Consider the following 27,252-nt stretch of genomic DNA (forward strand, 5'->3'; position numbering starts at 1 on the left):
CCCCGCCCACCTCCGTGGGGCGGTGGGGAAGTTTCCTCAGGCTGGGCCGAGCCGGGCGGCGGCTCCGCGGCGGGGCCGGGTAGGGCCGTGGCGGTCCCAGGAGGCGCCGCCGCCGCCATGGACGAGGCGGATCCGAGCGAGCGCAGCCCCTTGCTGGGCAGCGGGGAGCGCGGGCGGGCGGCAAGCGACGCGTTCCACGGGCGGCGGGTGGCGTGCGGCGCCGTGCTGCTGGCCGAGCTGCTGGAGCGGGCGGCCTTCTACGGCGTCACCTCCAACCTGGTGCTGTTCCTCAACGGGCCGCCCTACGGCTGGGAGGGCGCCCAGGCCAGCCAGGCCCTGCTGCTCTTCATGGGCATCACCTACCTGGTGTCGCCCTTCGGCGGCTGGCTGGCTGACGCCCTGCTGGGCAAGTTCGGCACCATCCTGCTCAGCATGGCGCTCTACCTGCTGGGCATGCTGGCCTTCCCCGTCATCGCTGCACCGCACACCCGGCAGGGCCTCTGCGGGGACATCCCCTTGTTCCCCGTGGAGAACTGCTCCTCTCCAGCGGCCAACGCCACCCCCGTGCCCTGCGCACAAGCGGGAACCACCCGCTACTGTGCCGCCGCCACCTTCGTGGGACTGGTCCTCGTGGGGCTGGGCGTCGGGTCGGTCAAGGCCAACATCACCCCTTTTGGGGCGGACCAGGTTGAGTATAACTTGGTGGCTGCCGAATCCTTTGTGGGTGCTGGTGTGAGCCAGGGGATGGGTGGCAGTTATGTGGGGGAATTGCCTTGGTGGGGTGGATGGTGTGCCAGCTGCTTCACGGCTTCGTTGCAGAGGCCTGGAGGAACATGGATTAGCATGCCTCATTCCCTGTGTAATGTAGGATGTTGGTTTGTACCCTGCAAGATGTGATTTTGATGGCTTTGTGATGGCTGGTCTCTGGGCTTCTGGTTTCCTTGGAGCTCCAGAACCTGGTTTGGCTGAAGACATCACCACGTTGAGAAGTTTGGTTTAGTTCTTCGTGACCGCTAAGTAGATTGTTGCTTATCCTACGTGGTAGAGTTTGTACAGAGAGAACTTGATCTCACAGCTCATCACATGAAATGCCTGATACACATTTTAGCTTTGACAAAGATAACATGGGCCTTTTGGAGCAGTGGTCAGAGGCCTTTCTCATCCTACTATGATAAATGAAGGATAGAGATCAAACAAACATTTTTCAGCCTTAAGGTATCGCTCACCGTGCCTGTGAGTGATGTCTTTGTGCAGGCTAATGTTATTCCAGGTGACAGGTGGGAAGATGCTCTCCAAGTGGTAAAAGTATTAATGCATTACTAAGGCTGTTCTCATAAGGACATGTCCTGTCAAATAACGTTACCTGCATCCAGTTCGGTGATACCATTCATTGGATCATCTCTGTGGAACCAAGTGACTTTACAGAAAATGCATGACAGACAGGTCACGGTTCAATATCATCTGGAACATGCTGTTGTGTGTTTTTTTTTTTTAGTCTTATGCTAAGGTAGTATGCTGGTGGTGGGTGATGATGTAAAATTTCTGCTTTACAAATTGAGAATTTCAGATGCTTAGATACTGAATAGCTTTCCCAACAAAAACATTCTTGGTGGCAAAGCAAGGAACATACCTCCACTTCAGTTTGCTGGCCCATTGAGCTATGGTTAGTGCAGCTATCAGAAATGTCATGAAATTCTTCGAGAGGCAGGATCTGCCACAATCTCCTTGCCAAGTGTCCCTCTATGCTCTGTTGTGCAGTTCACACTTGTCATTCTTTGGCATTTCATATATTATAGATTCTGAGTAAAAGAGTATATAAATGTAAAACATTGTAGACTAGAATTGTACGTCCTCAGTGTATTGGTTCTGTTTATATGTAACCAGCATGAGCCCATCAAGTGAAATAGCCTTAATACCACTCTATCTTGTAAGGTGTTTTTCAAAACTGATTGCTTATCCTTGGAACACTTTATGAATGTTAAATGTAAGAGAGAAATAATAGCAGGAAGAGAGCAAGGGAAGAACTGTTGGCAATGGAGATGTAGCTGTTATAGATGGGTTATTTTATTTTGTTTTATTTTTTAAGTCTTCTCCCTCAGGATTGCACTGAAAGCAGTTTTTGGCTAGGTTTTCAGATAATTCACAGTGATTTATGTAGAGTGAAGCAAAAGAAATATTCCTTCTGGTTTATAATCACTACTGCTCTGCCAAGGAACAGATTTTTCCCCTTCTTTGTTTTTCTGGCTTATCTATTGTAAAATGTATTACAGCATACCATTTACCTTGCTGTGCAGTTTTGGGCCCGCCTTGAGTGGCTTTTGCCTGCATAGTAATGTAGCAAACTGCTGGGTAGATTGCTGGGTATATTGCTGAAAATAATTTGTCCCTGAGAGTCACGTTCTTGGGAGAACAGAGTACAATGCAAACATGTTTTGGTTTGACGCATGCTGACAAGATTTGTCCTAGTTCCCTTAAATACCAGACAACGAGAAATATTATCACTTGCATGTCATGTACTTTAACTGACATTAACTAGCTTTCAGATGTTGCTAATTGCACTTCATTGCTGGTCTCTTAAAAATTACTATGTAAACTTTTCAGTTTTAACTGATAATATATAATTAGGGTGGAGAACCAAAAACTAACGAGATTTTATTTATATAGAATAATAACTCTGTGGAGATTTGGAAACTGGCTTCCAATACTTATCTTCATCGTCAGTTAAAATTGTGTGGTTGCCTATCTCCGTTTAAATGGATGCATTTAGAAGCGCTATTATGACTAAAAAGACTTACTGGCAAAAGTCACTTTATTGACATTGCAGTCAGTTTACCAAAAGCAGTTGCTGCAAACTAGGTGTAGGTCAACTTAATGAAGTTCTGTTTCTTTCCTAGAAGTTGCACACAGATCCAACATTTGGGTCTAAATCTGAAGTGATGGTTCTCAGAATAGTGTTTATAAGCATGTGATAAGTACACCTGACACTTGTCAGTTCCCCTTTTGGACGAGAGTGTTTTGTAGTCACTTCCTGTTCTGTGTAGCAGTTTGTGACTTGTTACAGTTGGGAAACATCTGAATATGTTCATCCTCATTGTTGTGAAAGCTGGTTTAGCTTCAGCATTGAAGCCAAAATCAGTAGTGGACTACTGGTCTGGTATCACCTGTAACCACTGATCTAACAATAGATGAATCTGTTCTGGAGTTACGATGATTATATGATTATGGAGATGCTAGTTTTAACACACAGTATTTCTCTTTCTAAATTTCAGAATTAAATGTATCAGTCCAGAATATGCCAAAATTCTTCAAAGATTGCTACTTGAACAGCAATGGGTTTAGTTCTAGTACGGTCAAAGAGAGTAGTATTGGGAGTTGCTGATAAAAAGTCTGCTTTAGAGTGATTTTCAACTTTTTGGTTTGTAGAACTTAGGTTTTGCAGCCTCTGAGGAGAAATAGGGAATCCCCTATAAAGAACTAAAGGTCATTAACCACAAGTTTCTTTTTTGTTGTTATTTAACTTCTTACGAGTCTGGGGACCTTGAGGAATCTGCAGGTACCAGTTTGAAAACTGAACTCATGGCATTCACATGTGTAGTACTAATTTGTTTCCACAGATGTGGCAGTAGTGAGAGGAAGCAGACCTGAAATGTGGATTGGCCAAATTTTACTATGAAAATTTAAGATTTTGTTGCCATCAAACAGTAGTGTAAAGCTGTTACTGAACTCTCTTCAGTTGCTCTCCAAGAACAACTGGTGAATCACTGTATGCTTGCATGGATTCCTAGCTCTTTACATAAAAATTGGAAGAATCTGTGTAATGGAGTTTTAATATTACAGCTGTGTGATATTTTGGTGTCAAGTTGTAACAACTGCTTTGGTCAGTACATGGATCATCTCCCAAGAAAGATGTTGGTGTCGAAAAATTTGGGAGAGGGGTAACTTAGCAAGTGATCATCTTCTAAGTCAGAGTAAGGTCTATGTACTAATGTCAGGGCAGCTGTGCCGTGGAAGTTGCTGTTGGTCAGGTATTTTTAATGACTGTTTTCATCAAGTGTTGTAACTAAAGATCTAGTTACCCTTCCTCTGTTTTAGCTTTGTTTAAAATTTTAGTCACAATTGTAAGATGCTAGCCTCATATCCTAAACAGGTTTGCAGTATTGCAGTGCAGCATTACACAGCTGGTGTGTCCTCCACTGAAAGTGGCTGTAAATAACCCGAAGATTACACAACTCCCATAACACAGTGTTCCAGGCACTTGGGATACTTTAGCATGAGACCTGGTAATTGCATCTCATCTGACCGTAATCAGTCTAATGTAAGTGTTTTGTATTTTGGCTTCGAGAACTATTCCTGTAGTACTTTGAAATCCAATGCCGTGTAGGTCCCAATTACAACATTCAGTATGTCATGGTGATTCTTCTTTCTGCATTTGGCTTAGCTGTATGTAAAGGTTAGTTATCAGATGTATGAAGAAAAATGCCTTTCGGACAGTGATAGTATCAAGGTTTAGGTTAGAATTTTTTTATTTTTATTTTTTTGCAAAAGTCTTGGTAAATGTCTCCAAAATAGCAAGACTTTTATTTTCTTTTTAGAAGCACATCTGAATGCAGTGAGCAATGCCAGCTGATCAATAATTGATAATGCAGCTGTGGCCAGAAGACTTACAGTTAGTCTTTTTATTTCTTTTTTTTTTCTTGTTGTTTAATTTTTGTCTTTTCAATTCATGTTTACCTTGGAAAACAAGAGAATTCAGAGCAATTTAGATGCTCATTTTACAGTAGAATAGGTCATTATTTTAATTGAATTAGAAGCACTGCTGGATTGTCCCTTACTGTGCTTGGAGAATGGTGTGCTATCCCATTTCACACCCATAGGTGTGAAAGGTTAGAAGAATGCAGAAGAGTTAAATGGAGGTAAAGGACTGGATATTCTGCAGTAGAAGATGACCTACATAACTAACAGCTGTCCCACAATGGTATAATCTGTGGGAAGTGTCTGAATCTGAGCTCATGTGTAAAATAACATGCTACCTAGAACAATTAATTGTGTGCATTAGATATTTGCTAATGTTCATTTGAGTCAGGGCACCTTTGAAACAGTTTTATTACAATGCTTTTATTCAGTGATAGGAAGTATAGCGCTCCAGCCTTGGCATTTCAATGGTGTTGGCATTTCACTGATGTTAGAAGTTTGACTGAAACATGTTAAATCTAAGAAGCTGACCTTTTTCATATCCTTTATAGTACTACTACTGACCTGAAGCTGTTTTGTTATGATGGGGACGAAATCTTTTAAATGTGCCTATTTTGACTTTCAGTGCAGGGATATGGAACCATTAGCCTGCAGGACAGATTTTATCCAGGACTCACACCATACCTGTGCCCCTTGTGTGCATCACTTCCCTCTTGCAGCCGCTGGTAGGACGATAAGAATATAATGAAGCTGGTGGTGCTCATACCACAAGGACAGTGTTGCTATGCTTGAGCACAGAAGAAATTGAGCAGAGGGAGGGATATATTTTTCTTTTTGCTTGGGTGATTGAAAATAATGCACGCAGGCAAAAGGAGAATTCCAGCAGTTCTATGAAAAATGCCCATCCTTGATAAATAAAACTAAGATTACAAGATGGTTTTCTTTTTCTTGATTGCTTATTAAAATGTGCCATCTACAGGATTAGTAACAGAGAAATAAATATTTGTTGTTCATTCAGTGAACACTTGAGAATAAACAAATCTATCCTGTTGTCACACAGATCATGTAATAGCCAATGGGTAACTTGGAGTAGACCCCTGTAAATGTAATGTAGCTGTTATTTTGGGTAAACAATACAATTTTTGAAAGAAACTATGAGGACTGTCTTAACTCCAGTGTTTTCTGTTTCTTGTGAGATGACTTTGTAGCTCTTCCACTTTGACAAATTACTCCCAATGGTGGGATTTTTATTAAGTTGTTAACATTGGTCAGTAAAATGCCACAGTGGCATTTCAGGAATGGTTGTGATGTGATTTTTAGTGTGTATGTATGCCTTGATAAGGAAGCAGAAAATGAATTCTTTTCATCGTGGGTCTGTGGTGTGTTTGTCCTTTGAGCACTGTGTTCTTTTTTGGTCATCCTGATTTAAAAAGGATAATGGAGAAGGGAAGGGAAGGTTCAGGGAGGAGCAACAGATATTGTCAGTGGTTTCCATGAAAGGAATCCTGCAGCATTCTGTAACTTCCTACCTCTGAAAAGACAGCTACAAGGGGGATATAGCAGTGGTTTATGGAAATAATGGGTGGTGAGAGAGGGGTAGAAGTGGACAAGGGATGGGATAAAGCTCAGCTGTCTTCTCTTGCTTTCTGGAAGTAGGCAAGTGAGGCTAGTACAGTGCAGGTTCAAAACAGATAAATGGAGGTGTTTCTTGCCGCTGTGTAATTACGTGGAGAATTCTGCTACAGGATGTTATGGGTCCTAAAAGCTGACTTGGTTTCAGGGGAAGGCTGGGCAAGTACACAGTAGGAAAATCTGCTGCAGGTTATTCAGAGATGGAATCCATCCTTGGTTCAGGAAGTTTGTTGGGAGCTAATAGTTGGAGGCTGGGATAATACTTGAACGAAATATCACGCTGTGCTCTATCTGTTCTTGTATTTTATAAAAGTTTGCTTTTACCTCCCTACTTGCTTTTGCCTAGACATGAGCGAGGTCATTTGTAAGAGAGGATGGAAAGTCATTTCCTTGCAGTAAGTGTAAGAGAACTGAGACTTTATCATGAAGAAATGAAAAACTTAGTCAAATAGACGGTGCTCCAACTTAATTGATGTTATCAAGCTATGATGTAATTCTTTGCTAATACTTTGTCATTTGGGGTCTAGAAAGAATATCTACCTTGCTGCACATGGTGACTGTTAAGATTAAGAGAGAGCGGTACCAAGTTGAAACTGGAAAGGGAGAATTTCTTGTTTTTTTGCTCAGAGATTGTATTTGACACACTAACAGACATACTTGAATGCCTAACAGTGCTATGAACCGCACAGGAATAGATACTTTAATATTTCTTTTGTTGAGCTTGGTTAAATGATACAGATGGGTTTGTGCACCAAGAAATTTGAAGCTATAAATCAGAACTGACAATGTTGAAAATGTGTTCAAGGTCTGGCAAAAAGAGGAAGGGAAACTTGAAATTAGACGTCAAAAACAACTGATTCAGCAAGACCAGTGCATGGCACTGACTCACTGGTCACTGCTCATGGTCTTTCAGTCATAAAACAGTGACAAACATGGTCTTATGGATTATTCTGTTCTAGTATTCTTGATCTTTTTAGTGTATTTCAGATTTTAACTCACATAATTTCTCTTACATCACATCTTACAAGTTATGCTGAGTTCTTGTGACTTAATTACAAAACCTAGGGCGACTTACTGTAGTCAATACAGAATAAAGAGTGATGGTGGAAACAGTAAAGGATGATTGTGCAAACCAGGAACGTGTTTTCTTCAAGTGTCTCTCCAATGAAAGTAGAATAATACTATTAACAGAGCTGACTTGATAAAAGGGTTTACTGTCTCTTTTACTGCCTGATACCTCAGGCAACCTGAATTTAATTTTTTTATTACTATTTTTTTAAGGTCAGAATGGCAAGTCTTCAATTTATGCTCTGATGAGAGGAATTAGGACCGTATTAAAACTTAAATTCGGAATTTGTGCTTTAATCACCTGAGTCTTAGAAAAATAGAGTATGGTTAATTGTTATGTATATGCAGTTGGAAGAAACAATTGTTGTAATACTAATAATGGATTTTTTTTTTTCGTAGCTTAACCATTTTAACTTAAAAAAGGTTATTTCAACTTATGGGTGGATTGTGGGACAGTAATTTGAGTGAGCATTGTCTACAGAAGTGATCAAATGAGATACAGTGTAGTAGAAATAATAATGGCCTTTCTGGGAAAGCTATGTAGTGTAGTCTTATTTGACTTCTCAATCCATATGCTGAACTTTGGGAAAGCCATTGATATAATGGGATAGTTTATTAAGGTGTCATTACATCAAATAACATGCTAAGCCCAAAACAGTTAAATCATTTCAATGAGACTAAATTAAATCTAAATTCTTTGTCGTGTCATGGTTGATTGAATTCTAATAAACACACTTAATTTCCTTCAGAAATTGAAGAACTTGTTTTTAATCTTTTTCAGGTCAAAGATCGGGGTCCAGAAGCTACAAGAAGATTTTTTAATTGGTTTTACTGGAGCATAAATTTGGGAGCTATTCTCTCTCTAGGAGGCATTGCATACATTCAGCAGAACGTGAGCTTTGTTATTGGATATAGTATCCCAACAGTTTGCATTGGGATTTCTTTCATGGTTTTCTTATGTAGTCAGAGTTTCTTCATCACAAAACCACCTGATGGTAGTGCCTTCACAGACATGTTTAAAATTCTCACATATTCTTGTTGCTCAAGAAGGAGACCTATGGAGCGTTCAACAAATAGGTTTGTAATGAGCTCTTTTGTATAGTCTGAATTCCAGTGAATCAGTCTAAGAATTGAAATTAATTTGTTCAGACTAGCTGACAGTAAGTCATGTAAGAGAATACAGTAGAATATGCAGTTTTTCTTCAAGAACTGGATCATCTGAGGCTTACTCAGGTGGAGAACTTGGGCCCTGGAAATTGTACTCTGAGAACCTGGGGACAAAAGAGATGTATTGTGAGATCTCTGGATCTACATACTGCGAAGTCAAGTCTGCTGTTTTCAACTGAACGCTCTATCCTGACAATATTGCCCAAGTATGCTGCTTTTAAAGAGTAGTAAACTTCCTTAACTGCCTAGATATGTTTATGGGACATCTTCTGATTTTAAAAATGCTACCATGTGTTATGGGCTTTCACATATTCAGATTGTAAAACTATTCAGTATTTGGTGATACTATTAAGATCTGCATATTGCAGTGACATTTACTTATGCGTGAGGATGAGTAAGGGAAATAAGCAAACCTTTGAAATAGAACATTACAGATTGTGCTTTCAGCTGCTACTGATCCATTATGGCCTAGTTTATTTGTAATTAAGGATAACTTATTTTGGAAATGTATGAGCTTTTTTGTTTTTTAGAATGTGTTACATGACCACAGAGAAGTCAAGTTTTGTTGTTCTTTAATTGTTGTTTTGTTTTTTTCTATAACTAAATCCCAAATTCTTTTCAACAGTGAAGGCCAGGGAGTCCTTCAGCAATCTCGGAAGCAGAGCTTGTTTGAGATGGCTAAGCTGTCTCATGGAGGCCCATTCAGAGAAGATAAAGTTGAAGATGTGAAGGTTCTTGTGAAGATTATCCCTGTCTTTTTGGCTTTAATACCTTACTGGACAGTGTATTTTCAAGTGAGTAGTTCAAAGGGTTACATTCTTATTTTCCATGTCTGAGAAATGTAATCTCAAATGTAAAGATTTCCTCTTCCATCTGTATTTGAAAGGTTTGGGGCTATAGCATTAAGCTGCAGTTCTGAGCCTAGGTTGTAAATATACTTTCTCTCTGAAAGTTTCTTTGGGGGGAGGGGAGTAACATTGAACAACAGGGCATGGGATGGAATGGGATGGCTGTTCCATAAGGTTTATTTGCAGCTAATACTTAGTAGTTGTGATTCTAGAGAAGATGAATATTGAACAGGATTCTTCAGAACTCCAGTTCTGCTTGATTTTGTTTAATACCCATGTGTTCAATAATGTTAACCACCTTTTGTTCACATACCTGTGGCTGCATCTCAGGAATCATTTTAGTATTGTCTTAGCAAAAAAAACCAAACAAACAAAAAAAAAACACTAAATGATGATAGCTTCTGCATTTTTGGTTTGCTGGATAAAATTATTGGGGAAAGCTGTATTAGCTTACCGGTATGCCAAAGTATCTACTTTCACATTTTTTCTGGGAGCTCTTCCCCTGAAGTAGAGAGATAAAAAGCAGTTACTGAGAATACTTTCAAATAATCATTTTTTTACTTGATAATTAAACTAATTAACATAACTTAAAATCAAATCATTAAAATTATAATTTAATAGCTGTAAAAATTATATCTTAAATACTGCACTCTGTTTCATCTTGCAGTTGATTTACATAGGTCAGGGTAAGTGGAATAGATTTCATTTTTAATTAATTCCTTTCTGGTTCTTCTGTCTTACTGGGATGAATTACAGTAGCAAATATTTGGGGGAAAAATGCCGAAATTGTATTTTAAAGTCACATGAATGATTCTTTCTGCACTTAGTAAAATTAAATTTAGGAGTTAAAAGCAGTTTACAGTGCTCTAACTAATTCTTTTTGGCTTGCTATATTTGCAATTTACCTTTGGCGTAATCTTTGTTAAATATAAAAAAGTAAACAACATCTTGGTCTCAGTTTGGCATGTCCAAGTAATCTAAAATCATCTTCCCTAATGCTAGATGCAGACAACATATGTATTGCAAAGTCTTCATCTGAAAATTCCTGAAATAGCAAATGATACCAACTCTGTTCATACGGTAAGTAGGGCAAAACAAGTGGAAATTGTTTTATTTATTTTTCATTTCATCTAAAGAAGTATTGTACAGACAATTCCAGGAAGTTAAGGTAGCAGCTAAAGGTAGGGAATGACTACAGATGCTGGGCATACATAAAAAGACATGAGGCACAATACCTAGATTTTGGCATATTTATTGGTATGTGGAGTTCACACCTTACTGTTTTTAATGTATTCAGATAATTTTAACTGCCTTAAATTATGGTTGTCTTTGTCCTTTAGTGGACAGAGTATGATCTTTGAAGGAATCTTCAAAATCGGTATGCCCTAAGTTTGCAAGTTAGAAGTGCAGAAGCGGTCCTAGAAACTCAGTATTAATACCCATACTTAACTGAAACATTAGTATTTGCAGATTTGGAATATGAAATACCTCATACTGATTAATCAGTATTGACTTTATCTTAAATCATTTTGGCATATTGAAGGAAGCTTTTCAATCAATATTTATCAAAAAATGCTAGCACCTTTTCCACCAATCTGTGGCAGAAGTTCTAAGCCGAATAATAGAATGTGTACTGAACCTAGCTATTAGCCTGAAGTGGAAATAATGTTTAATTATATCAGATCAGTTTATATTGCTGGAAGTAAAATTGTGGCAAGTATTTAATTACATCAATCACTTCACAACCTGTGCACCATTAAATACTGACTTTGAACACTTCTTAAAGTAATTTGGAGTATATTCATTTTTAAAAAGCTACACAATTTTGTTTCCTAGGTTTGCGTGCCACAATTTCGCAGTCAGGTGTTCTATGACTTAAAAAATCTTGATGGCAGAAAAGCTCCCAAAGGATACTGATTTTTCCATTAAATACATTTCAAGATGTATGCAGAAAAACTCATATTGAAATAATGCTGGTGTTTATCTTCTCTTTCAAAAGGAATCTACATAGGTTTAGTTAGTTAGTTAGCTTGTGTTTTGACAAAATTTAATTCAGAGCAAGGTCCTAAACCGAGTCCACTGAAACTTTAAAAAAAAAAAAAAAATTTTGAAAAAAAAAATCATTTCAAAACAACTTTGCTATCTTTGCATTTGCACTTCCATGCTAACAGAACTAATAACAGACAAATGAAAAGTTGAATATCTGAGTGTTTGTTTTCCTCAGCGTTTACACACTCTTATTTTTCTCTTTCCAATGTCTTAGAGTGCCCTGTGGTTTGTTATGGGTCTCAGTATTTCATGAAAAATATTTTTCTCTTTGTTATATAACAGTAAAAATGAACCTGTAAGCATGAATTTGCTAACTTAAGTCATCCTTCTGCATTTTAGTTTCCAGCAGCCTGGTTGACTATGTTTGATGCAGTGCTTATTCTGGTCCTAATACCCTTAAAAGATAGATTGGTGGACCCCATTTTAAAGAGGAATGGCTTGCTCCCATCATCACTAAAGAGGATTGCAGTTGGAATGTTCTTTGTGATGTGTTCTGCATTTGCTGCAGGTAAGAACAAAACTTGGAGATCTACTTACATAGTTATTTGTTAACTTGAAATAGCATTTTTCAAAACCTTCCTGAATCTTTAAATCAAGGTTATGCAGGAGTCTTTTTCATGGGATAGTTGGAATGTAACTGCATGGATATATTTCATACAATGAAAGACATTTTATCCAAAGACTTCTAGACTGGTTTGAATATTTGTGTTAAAATTGGAGAATATTTCCTGCCTGAAATAGACTTGGAATATATCTTTTAAAATCAACTTTTAAGCCCCCTACTGTGAAAATCTTAACTAACATTTTCACATATGTAACTGACAGCATTTCTTTCTAGGCATGCTCGATACAGAACTATTTATCTCTGACCACATTTGCCTGAATAAATGTCTTACCTTCACTGATCAGTGCTTGGCTTGGCTGAACAACTTGTCTAACATTTGGGTTCGAGGCCTTTAGTCCTAATCTAAACTGTTGTATTATGGAAGTCCATGTTGTCTGATTTTTTTTACCCATTTATCTTGAAGGTGAACACTTATTTATCCCCAAAAATGAAGAGGTTCAGTGATAAGTATGCTTCTTCATACAGTGTGACTTTTATAATACTTAAAATTGAAATTTTACCTAAAATCCTTTCTTTTAATCTGAAATAATAAAGTTAGGTTATTGGTGAACAAGTTTCCTCCCACTTGTTTTTTTTCTCCCCTATCTTAATGTTCCCTAATGTTTGGGAATTACTGTAGTGTAAAATAGCTTAGCTATAACACGAGAGGAAAAAGATAGCATCTCTGCTCAAATCGTAAATCAGCTGCTTTTGAGATGATTTAAAGCTGTTAAGCACTGCTGATGTGGAACTGAATACCTCTAAGAAATGCTTCATAGAATGCATAGCCTTCACCTAGAATCGCTCTAATGAACATACTGAGAAAGTGTTATAGCATAAAATATATTTCAGCACTTGTAATCTCCTATCTTTTAGTGAGAGGGATGCTTTCTATGGCTATTAAGATTTCTTTCAGTGAGAGAGATAATTACCTTATTAGGCCAAGGTCACTTTGTATGTGGGCAAGTAAAGTTCTTTTAGCAAAGTCATTTAAACTTAAAATGGGAGTGTTTCTCTTATTCCATGTTACTTAAGATATTGCTACCAGCAAGAGAAGGTGATGTAAAACAGTTAAATGTCAGCTCTTTAAATAGAACTTGCTGGCTCACATAAGTGAATTCAAAACCAGCAATATCTGTATTAGTATTGCAGGGAAAAAAAAAAAAAGCATATTGTATTACGATTGCTGAGTTGGGAAATTATTTTACATGACACAATTCTTAAAAATTTCAAATGCCTTCTGTTTGTCTACAGATGTGATGCATGATTTTGTTTGATAATGTGCAACCTGGCTGGAAAATCTAACCTATTGGTGTAACTTAGCATCCATTCATCATAATATGAATTTCAGAGCTTCAATTGTGGCAGCTTTAGGGCATAGGGAGCTCTGTCTATTTTTAATGTGGGGAAAAGCTTCTGTTGTTTTTTTGCTTCATAAAATTTTTATTTTCTCATTAAATGCTATTTGTAGAAGCCACACTTTAATATTCCTAAAGTGCAACATTACTTCCAACAATTTCTGCCTTAGAGAAAAGTATTAAATTTTGAACATATGGAGACATTAAGATATTAATTTGCAATCTTGGAAGTATCTTAACGATTTGTTTGTGCCATATTTCCGTTTTAACTGACTGGCGTTAGTTCTGGACACCATTTAGGCTACCTATTAGATTGCTTAGATTACTTAAAATGTCTCAAAGTGTGTGAGTGTACAACTGATTAGATTTAGTGAACATCTGCTGTGCTTCATGCATTTTATTGTAAACTCTGAGCAGCAGTATTTAAGGTTACTCAACTGGAAAATCTACTTCATTTATAGAGTTTAAACAATTATTGCAAAAACTTAAGATTCTTTTAACTACAAAAACTGTAAGATTAAACTTGAAGCTTGGCTGTCAGAGTCTTAGAAAGGTTCAATAGGTTCTAGATTCTGGAGTACTCGGCTTTGAAGACTTAGGGAAGTTTGGTGTAATGTAGTTATGCTCCTGTGTGGCTAAATACCTCCTAAACTTGATGACGGATGTAAAACACATCAAGGATCACTAGATGTTTTGAAGAAAAATATTTTTGTGTTGAATGTGTATGAATGAAATCATGTATGGGTTCTTAGCTAACTGTAATGCTTTATGTTTTAATTAAGTTCTGCTCTGAACTGTTTGTCAGCTATATTAAAACGAAAATAGCAAGAAAGCAAGCTTTATTTAATTGTATCAATTTTTCATAGTTCAGAGGGCACTGAGGTAGCGGAAGAGCTAAACAAAGCTATTTAAGGTGGGGAAGTCATCACCCAAAAATGAGGAAGGTAGAGAAAATGTGGTAGCCTGGTACTAAATTCAGAACAATCTTTACCTCAAAAATAGATGCTATTAAGGAAAACGCTTTTCTAAGTAAATACTTTTGGGGCCATGAGATAGTATTTAATTTTCCCTCTATACCCCTTGGTTTCAGAACAGTAGACTGGAGATCTACTAGATTCTGTTACTTGAATAGATTCCTGAACTCATACTGAATGTGGTTTATACAAAGGCAGCTTTCCATCATTTTCAATGTACTTTGTAAGTCACTTGTTAATGTGTGTTCCTGCAGCCTGGTTTTCAGAGCTCTGGCTCTAGTTCCCTACAATGAAAAAGTACAGTGTTATCCTTAAAGCTCTTGATTTCTGGAACATCTTTTTTAGTTACGGCCTTAACTACAGACAATCTACAGGGAACCTTCCTCATGCTTTCTTTCCAGTCACAAGCAGGACTAATAAGAAACTGCATTTTGTGGCCTGATGTAGTTTTGGCTAAGTAGAAAAAGGCTGAAACTGGCAGGCAGTACCATGGGGGGCCATATGTATATAACACTGCAGGAGGTGGTGTCAGTGACTCAGCCCAGGTTCTCTGCACTGGTGATGGATAAATCCACCTTACCCTTTCCAAGGGCATTCAGAGTTTGTTTATAGAGATCCTTTCTGGGCAAAGCTGGAAATTTTATTAACTATTAGTTAATTCTGTGCATTTGTGTAACAGTGAGGGAAATACTTTAATCTAGGTGACTTCAGCAAAACCCTACAAAACTTCATGCCAGATTATTTGGTATTCATTCTCTAAATTGTTGTGTTGAACAAGCTAAAACTTATTTTATTTATATTTGCACAGTCACCTCTATTTTTCATTCTACATAAAGTACATTCTATACAACGTCTAGTTTGTAAAACACAGTCTTGGGATAAGTATCATATGAATGTCATGATCATATTTATAAAGTGTTTTCATGGTTTCACAGCACTAGTGTAGCTATTTTAATAAGCAAAATGTTCCTGATTTACTAATACCATGCAACACTGCAAAGTAGTAGTTCGCAAAAATCATGCCCTTTTTGTCTTTTTTTTTTTTTTTTAAAGAGAAGGGGGGAGGGGTGGCAAATTTTGTGTAAGAAAACTCTTAGCTAATCCATTAGAAAAAGGTTGAGTATTTATATTTGTATTGCTACTGAATAGGAATATAACTGCTGTAATTCTATGGCAGAAAATTTGTATGTCTTGAAATAACAATAGAGTAGTTGGCCATAAAATTATATTGGGAAATAAGAAATACATAGTCCTATGTCATAAATTGCAATTCTCATGTAGGACTGAATACTAATTTAGTTCTTATAATGAAGAAACATTATTTGCATCTTAGGTAAGTCATTTTTTCCTCCCACTTTGCGTAGGAATTCTGGAGAGCAACAGACTGAAAATTGTAAAAGTTAAAACAATCGATCAGACAATTGGAAATGTTACATACCATGCTGCAGATTTGCCAATATGGTGGCAGATTCCTCAATACGTGCTGATTGGATTCAGTGAAATATTTGCAAGTATAGCAGGTAAGAGTTACGTGTCTTAAATCTGCTTTCATGTCTGTCATAAATGATAGATTCTTAGAAAATAAATACTTCTTGAATTATTATAAATGAGTTCTCATGTCTCCAAATAAAATATTATGCAATATAACTGAATATACAGTGTCAAAGCCTGCACAGTCTAGAAAGTCAGTATATGGAACCACCTTTCTGAGGGGGAAAAAGGAAGAAAGGATAAAGATAAATCTTTATCAAGATTTATCACCAGACTAAATTCATGTTACTTTAGTTTTTACATCTCTGAGGGAAATTATGTGACACTAAATATGAACTAGGTTTTGGGGGGATTAATAACAAACTAGCTAGTTTTTACATGTTTTAGACAAATGTTTCTGTAGTTATTTTAGTACTTCAGGGTGCTATTAGACAAACTGAAACACTGTTCAAATCCCACCTCTCTTGAAAAAAAAAAAAGCAAGAGATCTTAAATTTCATTTTTTTTCTGTGATATACTGGACAGCTGTGTGATCACTTTTTTTTATCTGAAAGTGAAGTGGGACAAGTGGGTGAAAAGGACTATAATATCTTATTTTCTGGTCTGTTTCATATACATGCAGGGCTCATTAGTACAAAGAAAGCATGGGTGCTGTTGTCACTGTGATATGACTAAGGCTGGTTTACTGTGATTAAACAAGTGAAATGTTACCACTTGTAGCACAGTGTTTACACATCCTGTGCTTGGGAGAAAGGCTTAGTTACCAATAATGGAATACTTGCATGATCACAGAAGTAACTACTGTGATGGTACTTAAATAGACTTTTGGAGCTGCTTGATATAATATACTGGAACTTCTCCAGTGACTTGATTTGAAAATCTCATGGTATTTGCTTAACTCTAGTTACTTATTAATGTGTTGTAATACTGTTTCAGAATATTGAACTTCAGAGATGATGCATTCAAATTGGCATTACGCATAGCTCTTTCACTTAGATTCCTTAGAACAGAATTTCCTGTTCTCATTTCCCCTGTAGGTGGTTACTTTCATTCCTCACACTGGGTGGGCACAGTGAGTTAAAATGAGATTCCCTAGTTCTGTAAGATCTTGCTGGTGGTAGCCCCAGCTGTCACATGGCCCGTTTGTTCCTCCTCTCAATGGAACAGAGAACTTCTGCTCTGTCAGGTTTTTGGTTATGTGTGTTTGACTGTTATCCCAGTTGTTAGGAAATAAAACCAAGTGGTTGGATTGCCTGGCAAGGATTAAAAACTGTGCCTTTTAGATTTTTTTTTTTTCTGAAACAGCTCTATACATTCATGTGGACAGGTAAACTGCTGCAACATAGTTAAAATCTAACATTTAGAGATTGTGTCAAAGGCCTTTTTCATTTTAACATCTTTAACCCTTGCTGTGAGCTACATAGGAAAGGATGTCAAATTTCAGCTTGTTGCCACAGCCCCCTCCACACCGCACAGTGATGTACAGGCAAGTCGTCAGTGTATTTCAGTACTAGTAAAATGTGGGGAGAGTTTGCTATCTTTAAAGCACAACAAAGGCATAAGATGCTAAACACTGTAGATTCTTAAATGGAAGGTATACTTTAGCAGCACAATCAATATGTCTTCTAGCAGAGGATACATATCAGTATAGTCACTGCTTTTTTGTTGTTGTTGTTTTTGTTTTTTAATCAAAAGACTAAAATGAACTATTTAGCTTTAGTTACAACTTTAGGGACCATACAAATTAAGTCTGAATTTGGGTGAACTGATGAGTCATTGGAGATGATAGTGTTTTTTTGTTTTTCCTCAGCTGCTTTAGTGGACTTTGTCATGGGATGTAAAATCTTTGAGGCTTACATTATTACAAAAAGGAGGACTAAGGAGAATCTCCATCCTTTACTGGATGCGGGGGCAAACTTAGTTACAAGAGATGAGGAAAAGGTGGAGGTGCTCAATGCCTTCTTTGCCTCAGTCTTTAGCGGCAATACTGGTTGTTCTCTGGATACCCAGTACCCTGAGCTGGTGGAAGGGGATGGGGAGCAGGATGTGGCCCTCACCATCCACGAAGAACTGGTTGGTGACCTGCTACGGCACTTGGATGTGCACAAGTCGATGGGGCCAGATGGGATCCACCCAAGGGTACTGAGAGAACTGGCAGAGGAGCTGGCCAAGCCCCTATCCATCATTTATCAGCAGTCCTGGCTATCGGGGGAGGTCCCAGTTGACTGGCGGCTAGCAAATGTGACGCCCATCTACAAGAAGGGCTGGAGGGCAGACCCGGGAAACTACAGGCCTGTCAGTTTGACCTCAGTACCAGGGAAGCTCATGGAGCAGATCCTCTTGAGAGTCATCATGCGGCACTTGCAGGGCAAGCAGGCCCAGTCAGCATGGGTTTATGGAAGGCAGGTCCTGCTTGACGAACCTGATCTCCTTCTATGACAAAGTGACGTGCTGGGTGGATGAGGGAAAGGCTGTGGATGTGGTCTACCTTGACTACAGCAAGGCATTTGACACCATCTCCCACAGCATTCTCCTCAAGAAACTGGCTGCTCTTGACTTGGACTGGCGCACACTTCGTTGGGTTAGAAACTGTCTGGATGGCCGGGCCCAAAGGGTAGTGGTGAATGGAGTCAAGTCCAGTTGGAGGCCAGTCACTAGTGGCGACCCCAGGGCTCGGTGCTGGGGCCGGTCCTCTTTACTATCTTCATTGATGATCTGGACGAGGGCATTGAGTGCACCCTCAGTAAGTTTGCAGATGACACCAAGCTAGGTGTGTGTGTCAATCTGCTCAAGGGTAGGAAGGCTCTGCAGGAGGATCTGGATAGGCTGCACCGATGGGCTGAGGCCAACTGCATGAAGTTCTACAAGGCCAAGTGCCGGGTCCTGCACCTGGGGCGCAATAACCCCAAGCAGAGCTACAGGCTGGGAGATGAGTGGTTGGAGAGCTGCCAGGCAGAGTAGGACCTGGGAGTGATGGTGGACAGCCGGCTGAATATGAGCCAGCAGTGTGCTCAGGTGGCCAAGAAGGCCAACGGCATCCTGGCTTGTATCAGAACCAGTGTGACCAGCAGGGCTAGGGAGGTGATCGTCCCCCTGTACTCGGCTCTGGTGAGGCTGCACCTCGAGTACTGTGTTCAGTTTTGGGCCCCTCGCTACAAGAAGGACATGGAGGTGCTTGAGCGGGTCCAGAGAAGGGCGACGATGCTGGTGAGGGGTCTGGAGAACAAGTCCTACAAGGAGCGGCTGAGGGAGCTGGGCTTGTTCAGCCTGCAGAAGAGGAGGCTCAGGGGTGACCTCATTGCTCTCTACAGGTACCTTACAGGAGGCTGTAGTGAGGCGGGGGTTGGCCTGTTCTCCCACGTGCCTGGTGACAGTTGCGCCTGGGGAGTTTTAGGTTAGATGTTAGGAAGAACTTCTTTACTGAAAGGGTTGTTAGACACTGGAAGAGGCTTCGCAGGAGGTGGTGGAGTCACCATCCCTGGAAGTCTTTAAAAGTCGTTTAGATGTAGAGCTTAGGGATATGGTTTAGTGGGGACTGTTAGCGTTAGGTCAGAGGTTGGACTCGATGATCTTGAGGTCTCTTCCAACCTAGAAATTCTGTGATTCTGTGTGATTATGTGAATACCTTGCTGTTCTGCACTTGCTGCACCTGTATCAACAGCTTTATAACTTCAAAACCTGTTACTTGGTCAGTCTTGGAAAAAATGTAAATGCCTATCTTTGAACGAGAAATTCCATGCAGATCTTAATTGCTTTGTGTATTATGGCTTCATTTGACTTATTTTACAAAGTTTTTTTCCCCCGCCTTCTGATTATCTAAACTGAATTCCTAGAATATTTAAGAAAGCCCCTCAAGAATTTAGTAGGATATATTTTACCTATTTGCTATTCAAAGCGGATAAAGGCATCTATTTTTCTATGAAATTCATGTTTTTAAAAGAAATATGAATGATTACAAAACTGATTTGAAAGTGTTTATTACAAACAAAAAGGGGCTAAATGTCAGAAGAGCAAAAGTTTGTTTTTTTACTGTAAAACTAAGCATGTTCTTATTAAGCCACAGAAGTTACACTTGATTTACCTTTAAAAAGATGATGCACATTGCATTAATATTTTGTATTCTGCCAATCCTCTTAAAGCACTCTTATTTAGCTGGGAATCATAATCTCATATGACAACACCAACTAGAGGGTTTAATTTCAAAACTGTTTGAGGTAGCATGAAATTGTTATCAATGGCTGCCAGCAGGCAAGAATATCTCTGAAGGCAAAGAAAAGATTTTGTATTCTTTATGATAGATTAAATACTAGGTTTGCTGGAAATATTATTCAAGTTTAAAGACATGCCTTATTTTTTGCATAGCATTATACCAATTCTGTTTTTGTTTCGGTCTTTACGATTTTTTTTCTAGCAATTCAGTGTGTCTGTAAAATGAACTAGAGAAGAAATGGGCCATATTCTTTCATATGACGTTCTTGCACAGTATACACAAATGCTGGGGACCAAAATGTGAGTGATACTCTAAAGATCTGTGGCAACTGTGGTAACTTACCAACAGGCTAAAGAACAGGCAGCTGTATCCCAACAGTAGCCTATTTTCTTTCTTTTTATTTACTTATTTTTACTTTGTCATTGGCCAGATAAATAATTCTTGAAAAATCAGAATTGTTAACTAGTGGCACAAAAAAAAAAGTTTTAAATTCTCAGAATAAATACAATTCCCCCCTGTTTGCATATGATTCTCCCATCATCTCTGTAGTGATTCTCTCATTACAGTTTGAATTTACAGGAACCTACACAGCTGAGTTGCACGAAGAATGTTTCAGTTCCCTTCTAGAATCACTGGCAGCTTGCTGTTGGCCCATTCAAGTGCATTTTGCAAAGATTTTTATAGATTGCAACTACATTTGAGAAGTAGTGTGTTGGTTGTCAGATTTCTCAGGTGGCAGTGCAGGGTGCTGTGAGATCAGTAAGTGAAAACATGTAGTTCTGTTTCCCTAACGAGAACAAAGCTACTCCCTCGCAACATGCAAATTGACCTATTGGACTGGAAGTGTTCAGCTTTTTCTTGAAAAAGAAATGGCAGGGTAAATCTATTAAACTCTGTCTGAAGTAATAAAAGTCAAATACCAGTAATGGTGAAAATAAGCAAAACTTTATAATGCAAGACACAAGATTTGTGCTGTTTTCAGGTCTATCATGCTATCTTTGGCAAGGTAGATGTTAGAAGAGGTAATAGATGCTTTCATTAATTTCAGTATGAAGGAGACTGTTTTGAAACAAGCAGCTCACCTGTCAGAGAGAAGGCTCTGTAAAGAAAGTATTTGACTGTCTCTTGTGAATATTCCCTTTTGATTTTTGACAGAAATATTCCTCTAAAAAGAGAGTTAATCATGGGCACTAGTCTTTGCAAGGCAGAACCCTAGCCTGCTTGTCCTGTTGGTACTCAAATTCAGTAGCACAGATTGTTTTCAAATTGATGTTACTGGCTTTCTTTTTTATCTTGTTTTTATTGGTTGAGATAATAAGTGTAGTTTAAAGCTGTAGCTCCATTTCCACAAGCTGTAAAATGAACATGCAAGCAAGCAATGGGCTCAGTGTTCTAGATCAAAATTAAATTGAAAATAATTGCTTCCTTCCCAGCTACAATTAATTTCTATGTCTATGCATTCAGAAACACAGACACTAAGTCTATGAAATTAATGTTTGTGGTGAGTGCAAGAGTGACCCTCAGTTCTTGAGTACTTTGTTCTTAGCACGGAAGATCGTGTGCTTCATCTTGTCTGTTGTGCAGTATTTATATATAGAAACAGGTGAAATGGAGAACATGGAACTTGCCAGATTAGGCGTAGTTCATAAATGTAATTGAGGATAATTCTACTTAGAAAAATGAATATTCTGCATCAGAAGATTCTTGATTTTTGCACATGCAATATTAATGAGAAAGTGCTGGTCTCAAATGTTTTCCATGTAATGGATTGATATATAACATACATTGGTGAGCTTTAACAGGGCTTATGAAGGAGATGGAGGAACTCGAAACTTAGAGGGATTCATGAGTTCAATCTCCCTTGCCTCCCAAAATCTGGGGCTAGATTTAGGTCTTTAGCATACTAATAATTGTTTACATCTGTAACTTCTATAACACTAAATAAGAGCAAACTATTGTTGTTCCTTAGATTTTTCCGGTAATGTATATTCTCTTCTTTTATACAGGTCTAGAATTTGCATATTCAGCTGCTCCCAAATCTATGCAGAGTGCTATTATGGGGCTGTTTTTTTTCTTTTCGGGGATTGGATCATTTGTTGGCTCTGGATTGTTGGCACTGGTGTCTATTAAAGAAATTGGCTGGATGAGTAATCACACAGATTTTGGTAAGTTATTTTCAGCATATTCATAGCGTATGAAGTAAACTGCTTCCTTCAGAAACAGTTAAACATCAAGCATGTTGAATCTTAGCGCAGTGTTATTTTGAAAATCTAAATTTGTCTACTTATTATGTTAGACTCATTTCATCTTGCATATATAAGCATGAAGTAATGTGACTGCAAAATGATACATTGTCCTCCTGAAAGCATGGAAAACAGGCATGTAGCATTTTGCCTAAGTGGTTGTCAATTACCTCCTCAGTTGTTACTGCCTTGTATCGCTAGAGATTACTTGAAAATCTTTCTATTTGAGTAAAAATGAAGAGACAAGAAAATTGAGTGGAAGAAGAATGTGTTTCGTAATGAAATTACTTCCCGGTGGTATGGGGAGTAAAATATACACGTCTCTTTTAATAATTATTTGTTTTCCTAGTTTCAAGAGGCTTTATGGCAATTATCATGAGTTTTTTTCATTTGTCTGCTTACTATTTATACTCTTGTAAGGTCCAATGTAACTTCTTTATATTGCCAGTTGAAGTTAAAAAATAATTATTGGCACCCAAGTAGGTGGCACCGTGAGAATTTCAGAAAATCATGCCATCATCAATGGTTTAATTAGTTCCAAAAAAAAAAAAGAGCATGAAAAGTTCTCAGAATGGTAGGCCTACTGTGTATCAGGCTTAAAAGAGCAGCCTGAACTTGCTTTAAAATTGGTATCAGAGAATTTGCTGTTTAAGTTCGATTTGGTTGTTACCAAAAAGAAACGTTTCATGCCTCAAGCAGTTATCTTTGTTTTTATAAGTTTTTCTTTACTCATCATCTTGTAATTTGTTAACCTTAACTTTATGCAGGTGTCCTTGCCAAATGAAAGGTTAATCACGTTAAGACTTTTTTTTTGTTTTGTTTTCCACTCAATTTCAAAACTGGAAGAGTACCTTTTCTTGCAGTTCAGTGTAGAGGTTGATGAGGGCTCAATAGGAGGATAATTATTTGGTAAAAATTAATGTGATTTTTGATGGTGCTTTCTTAAGGTTACTTCAGAAAACCTTCAGAAAAAAATATGAGAGTAGGCAGTGGCTAATATTCTCTCCATAAAACATTTATGCCAAATATATGTACTCTTGGCTAGAACTGGAAGATGTTACCTTTCATGACTCATTGGTCATCTGTTTTAAATAAGCCACTTGGCTCAGTGGATTGCTGTTTGGGCAGCTGTCAGAGTTAGATATTTCTACTGTTCTTGTCCAAAGGGTTGCTATAAAATCAAGCTGCCCCAGCAGCTCAAGGTTGAAGTACTCAGTGGGTGGCTTTCATATATAGCATCTTCTATCAATACTATTTTTACTGTTTATATCAGGGTAGTAAACAGAGCTGCCTCTTCTATTGTTAAGAGAACTGTTTAATTTGGTTTGTTTAATTTGCTATTGAAAGTTGTTATCAAATTCACATCTAAAATTTACTTAGGCCTTCAAGAGCAGGAATTGTAAGGAGGAACCTTTATTGAATGACAAACTTTAGAGATTTGTTGTTTTATTTTTAAGTAGATGCTGCATAGTAACTGTAAGAATGTGTAGCAAGTTTATGCTATTTAAGCCAACTCGTGATACTGTTTGAGGTAACTGACTGCCTCCAAAATCTACTGATGAAGTTTACTCTCTGCTGGTACTTCAATGTTGATTGCTACCTTGAAAATCACTGTTATTTCTCTGACAAAAGCCTGAGGTTTCATGGATTTAATATCCCATCTCATAACGGATAATTACTACTTTTTAAACACATCTGCTTTTGAAATGGAGATTCATGTGTAAATTGTATTTTAAATGTCAAGGAAAGACTCAGTGTAATTTTATGGTGTTTTGCTATAAATTCATTTATAATTGAATCATAAGTTTCAGTAATTAAAGTAATTTAATCAGAGCATTTATAGGTGTGCTTTATGAATAGTTTGTTAGGATGGATCTACACTTCAGTATTTTCCCTCTCTAACCTTTTTGACAATCAGAATGGTCCAATTGGCTGTGGCTCATGTGGCATGTTGGAAATGAGCCACAATATATCGCTCTTGGAAGTACGGCAATAGTTAGTGCACATTTCTTAATACAGGAATAATGTTTTAGCAATGAGCTTTCTTAATTTAACACTAATTAGTGTGCTACAAATCATTGATCTATAACAACTTTGAGGGAGTGTCAAAGGTGAATTGAACCAAAAAGAAACTACATATGGTTTCATGAAAACTTTGTTCCAAAAGAAGGCTGAGAGAAAATCTTAGTAATTGCTTTCTTTATATCTGCAGAGTTGCCAAACTTTTTTCCTTTATACCATTCATTTATTTATTTTTATTTTTTTTTTTTGCTTTGGCCTGACAGAGAAGGGAAAGCGTGTGTCTCCATATGCCCAGATACCGTTTGGCATTAAGCAGGACTGAGAAGCCTGTTAGAAAGGGTTATGTAGTTTGCGTGTATATATAGTAGTATAGCATAAAATTGTTACTCTTACCTGTTTCAGTTAAGCTGTAAAACAGAAAGGACTTTTTTTCCTAGATTAAAGCTGTTTCACTGTATTCTCCAGGCTCCTGAAAAGCATTACCTATAGAAAAGGGTCAAGGCTCTTTAACTAGTCTGTATCAGTGTAGCACAACAGTACTGGCAAAGCAGGTGTATTGATAATGTATTGATATGGGATGTTGGAGGAATGTGTTTGATACCAGTTTCTTTAAGCCAGGTGTTGCAAGGACAACTTTGCATGTCAGAATGGCGTTTTGCAGAACACTGTGTGTAGGGTTTCTGCAACTCCTGTTTCATTGTTTGCCGAGGAACTTAGCTGGGGTTGCTCATAGGCTTAATTTTAAGAAATAGTAGAGAATAGACACAGAAAGCAAAACTCACAAGCTTCTGAATACAGAGACATTTTGGTGACTCAATTTTTGTCCAGATAAAATGAAGCCTATGAGGTAGCTGACACCTAGCATTGCTTTCTAGCCAGCATTCTTGAATTCTGCATTTCATCTCGGGCTGTTTCTGAACAGTTTATAATCCGAGGCTTTCTCTTTTCAAGTCCATTTCGTGACCATAGAAAAACGATGTGGTGGTTTTGTTTTTGCTTTGAAATGAGTTGTCACCTGAAAAATGGATGTGATCTGTATTACTTTCATATATGTAAGTAATCCTTGAATTTTTTAGCAGTTTTATCTGAAATCAGCAAAGCATTGCAACTTTGCAGTATAAGACCTAAAATGAAGGGGTGAGAAAGGAAGACTTGTAAAATTCTGACTCTCCTGAAGCAGACACACTGCCATGTGTGTAGTCTCTGCACAGAGTTCTTCCAGTGGTAGGAGGAGCTTCCTGCATTGTTTTTTTTCATGCAGTGAAAATATATCCACCTCCTCAGAGGCATTACTTTAAGGAATTGAAGCACAAAAGAAAGCAATCTTCAGACTCTGCATTTCTTCCATCTTTTGTTCTGGATAATTAAAAATGAAAGTATGCTGTCAGATGTAAATGTGATTAGGTTTGGTCTTGCCCATATTCTGCAGAGAAGCCTTCAGTACTTGGGCTTGAAGGGGATTGATATTTTCATTTGTATATTATTTATTAATATTTTTTTCTGTCCATTTTTTTCTAGGTAACATTAATGGCTGCCAATTAAATTATTATTTTTTTTTGCTGGCTGCCATTCAAGGAGCAACCCTTTTGCTTTTCCTTATTGTTTCTGTGAAATATGATCATCAAAAGTCAAAGACAAATGAAGTAGCTGCCAATGGGAGGATCTGACATCTGTTACAGAGCAGACTTTATTACAGCAGCACACAGTGAGGTGACAATGCACCCTGAGTCTGTGAGATCTTGTTTTCTCCAGAGAGACACTTACTATATTTGCATTTTACAAAAGTTCTCACCTCTGCCCCCTCTCATGTAAAGTAGGTAAGTGCCTTATGTTGGTGGGGCTCATTTCTTGCACTATGTCCTGGCAGAGGACAAACATAAATCTTGGAAGTGTATTAACTCTAGGCATTCAAGTTGCTCTTTGTTAATCATGAGATGTTTACTAAACTCTTGAAAGCTGGGGCAATTAGGCTTAGAAATTGAGTGTAACAAGTCACATGTGACATGGTTTAGCCCTGACTGAAAAACTGAGCTTAGTGAAACACGGTGGATGTACAGAAACACTCAACTCCTTCAAGCTTACATTGAGGACACATAGGAAAGAAAACATTTCACAGGAACCTTAAGTAGTGGTTACAAGAACAAATTATAAATCCTGGGAGTCTTGTTTGGGGGAGAAACAGGAACAAATTGCAGATCAGCTGTGATGAAAAAAAATGTAGTTTTATAATTGACTTTTCAGTGGAAGTAAACTTGAACCCTGAAGTCCCAACTTGCAGTCAAGAGCATCCAGTACCGAAGACTGAATTATGTGTCACAGTAGTTTACCATATAGCTGCTGTAAGTTTTTTAGTGCACAGTAAAGAATTGTTGGCAGTGAAATGGTTTTACTTCAGAAGTGTTGTTGAGTCTGCATAAGATGTATTAGAATGAAATGGAAGCATACATCTTTTGACAAAACATTGCTCAATCTAATGCTGTTACTTCCCTAAGGACTGTTTTAAATACTTGCAGAAAGAACTGAGATTGAATTCTCAGAAGATGAATGCGCAATAACAATTTAGAAGCCTTTCAATCCAGTTCCTTCAGTCCTGTTACAGTTCTAGCTAACATGCTACCGGTTTTGTATCTTTCAGCAACACATTCCTATAGCAGAGCAAATGGTTTTACATTCAGCCTCTTGAGTTTTAATGATTTTTAATAATTGTGTGCAGACTGTATGGAAGATGATACTTTGCAAGGAATTATGCAGAAAGAAAATGAAAACTCAACTTTTTATTAATGTGTTGAATTTTTATAGTTCCTTTTGTCTGCATTTGTGTTGTTAAAATGTCCTTTTTTACATGGACATCTTTTTAATGAGTTTACGAAATAAAATGAAATTCCTTGCTGTGA

The 27,252-nt window shown here is 38.0% G+C and overlaps 1 protein-coding gene across 3 annotated transcripts; it reads left to right on the forward strand.

Annotated features, from left to right (window-relative positions):
• On the forward strand, positions 1 to 27,252 carry SLC15A4 (solute carrier family 15 member 4). Of its 3 annotated transcripts, none has more exons than XR_011102070.1 (8): positions 1 to 687; positions 8,174 to 8,469; positions 9,185 to 9,353; positions 10,410 to 10,487; positions 11,796 to 11,964; positions 15,757 to 15,912; positions 20,295 to 20,392; positions 22,100 to 22,231. XR_011102070.1 is itself a non-coding variant. In XM_068701127.1 (8 exons), exons 1-8 carry the CDS (start codon positions 118 to 120, stop codon positions 26,023 to 26,025), a joined length of 1,746 nt encoding a protein of 581 aa, XP_068557228.1. In that variant the 5' UTR covers positions 2 to 117; the 3' UTR covers positions 26,026 to 27,252. The 3 variants fall into 3 exon arrangements, 2 of the variants coding, with proteins under 2 accessions (XP_068557229.1, XP_068557228.1); XM_068701127.1 differs by lacking the exon at positions 20,295 to 20,392 and adding an exon at positions 25,877 to 27,252 and having other exon boundaries at positions 2 to 687; positions 22,100 to 22,258; XM_068701128.1 differs by lacking the exons at positions 15,757 to 15,912; positions 20,295 to 20,392 and adding an exon at positions 25,877 to 27,252 and having other exon boundaries at positions 22,100 to 22,258.

This window comes from Anas acuta, chromosome 17 (genome assembly GCF_963932015.1).
Source record: "Anas acuta chromosome 17, bAnaAcu1.1, whole genome shotgun sequence".
NCBI lineage: Eukaryota > Metazoa > Chordata > Aves > Anseriformes > Anatidae > Anas > Anas acuta.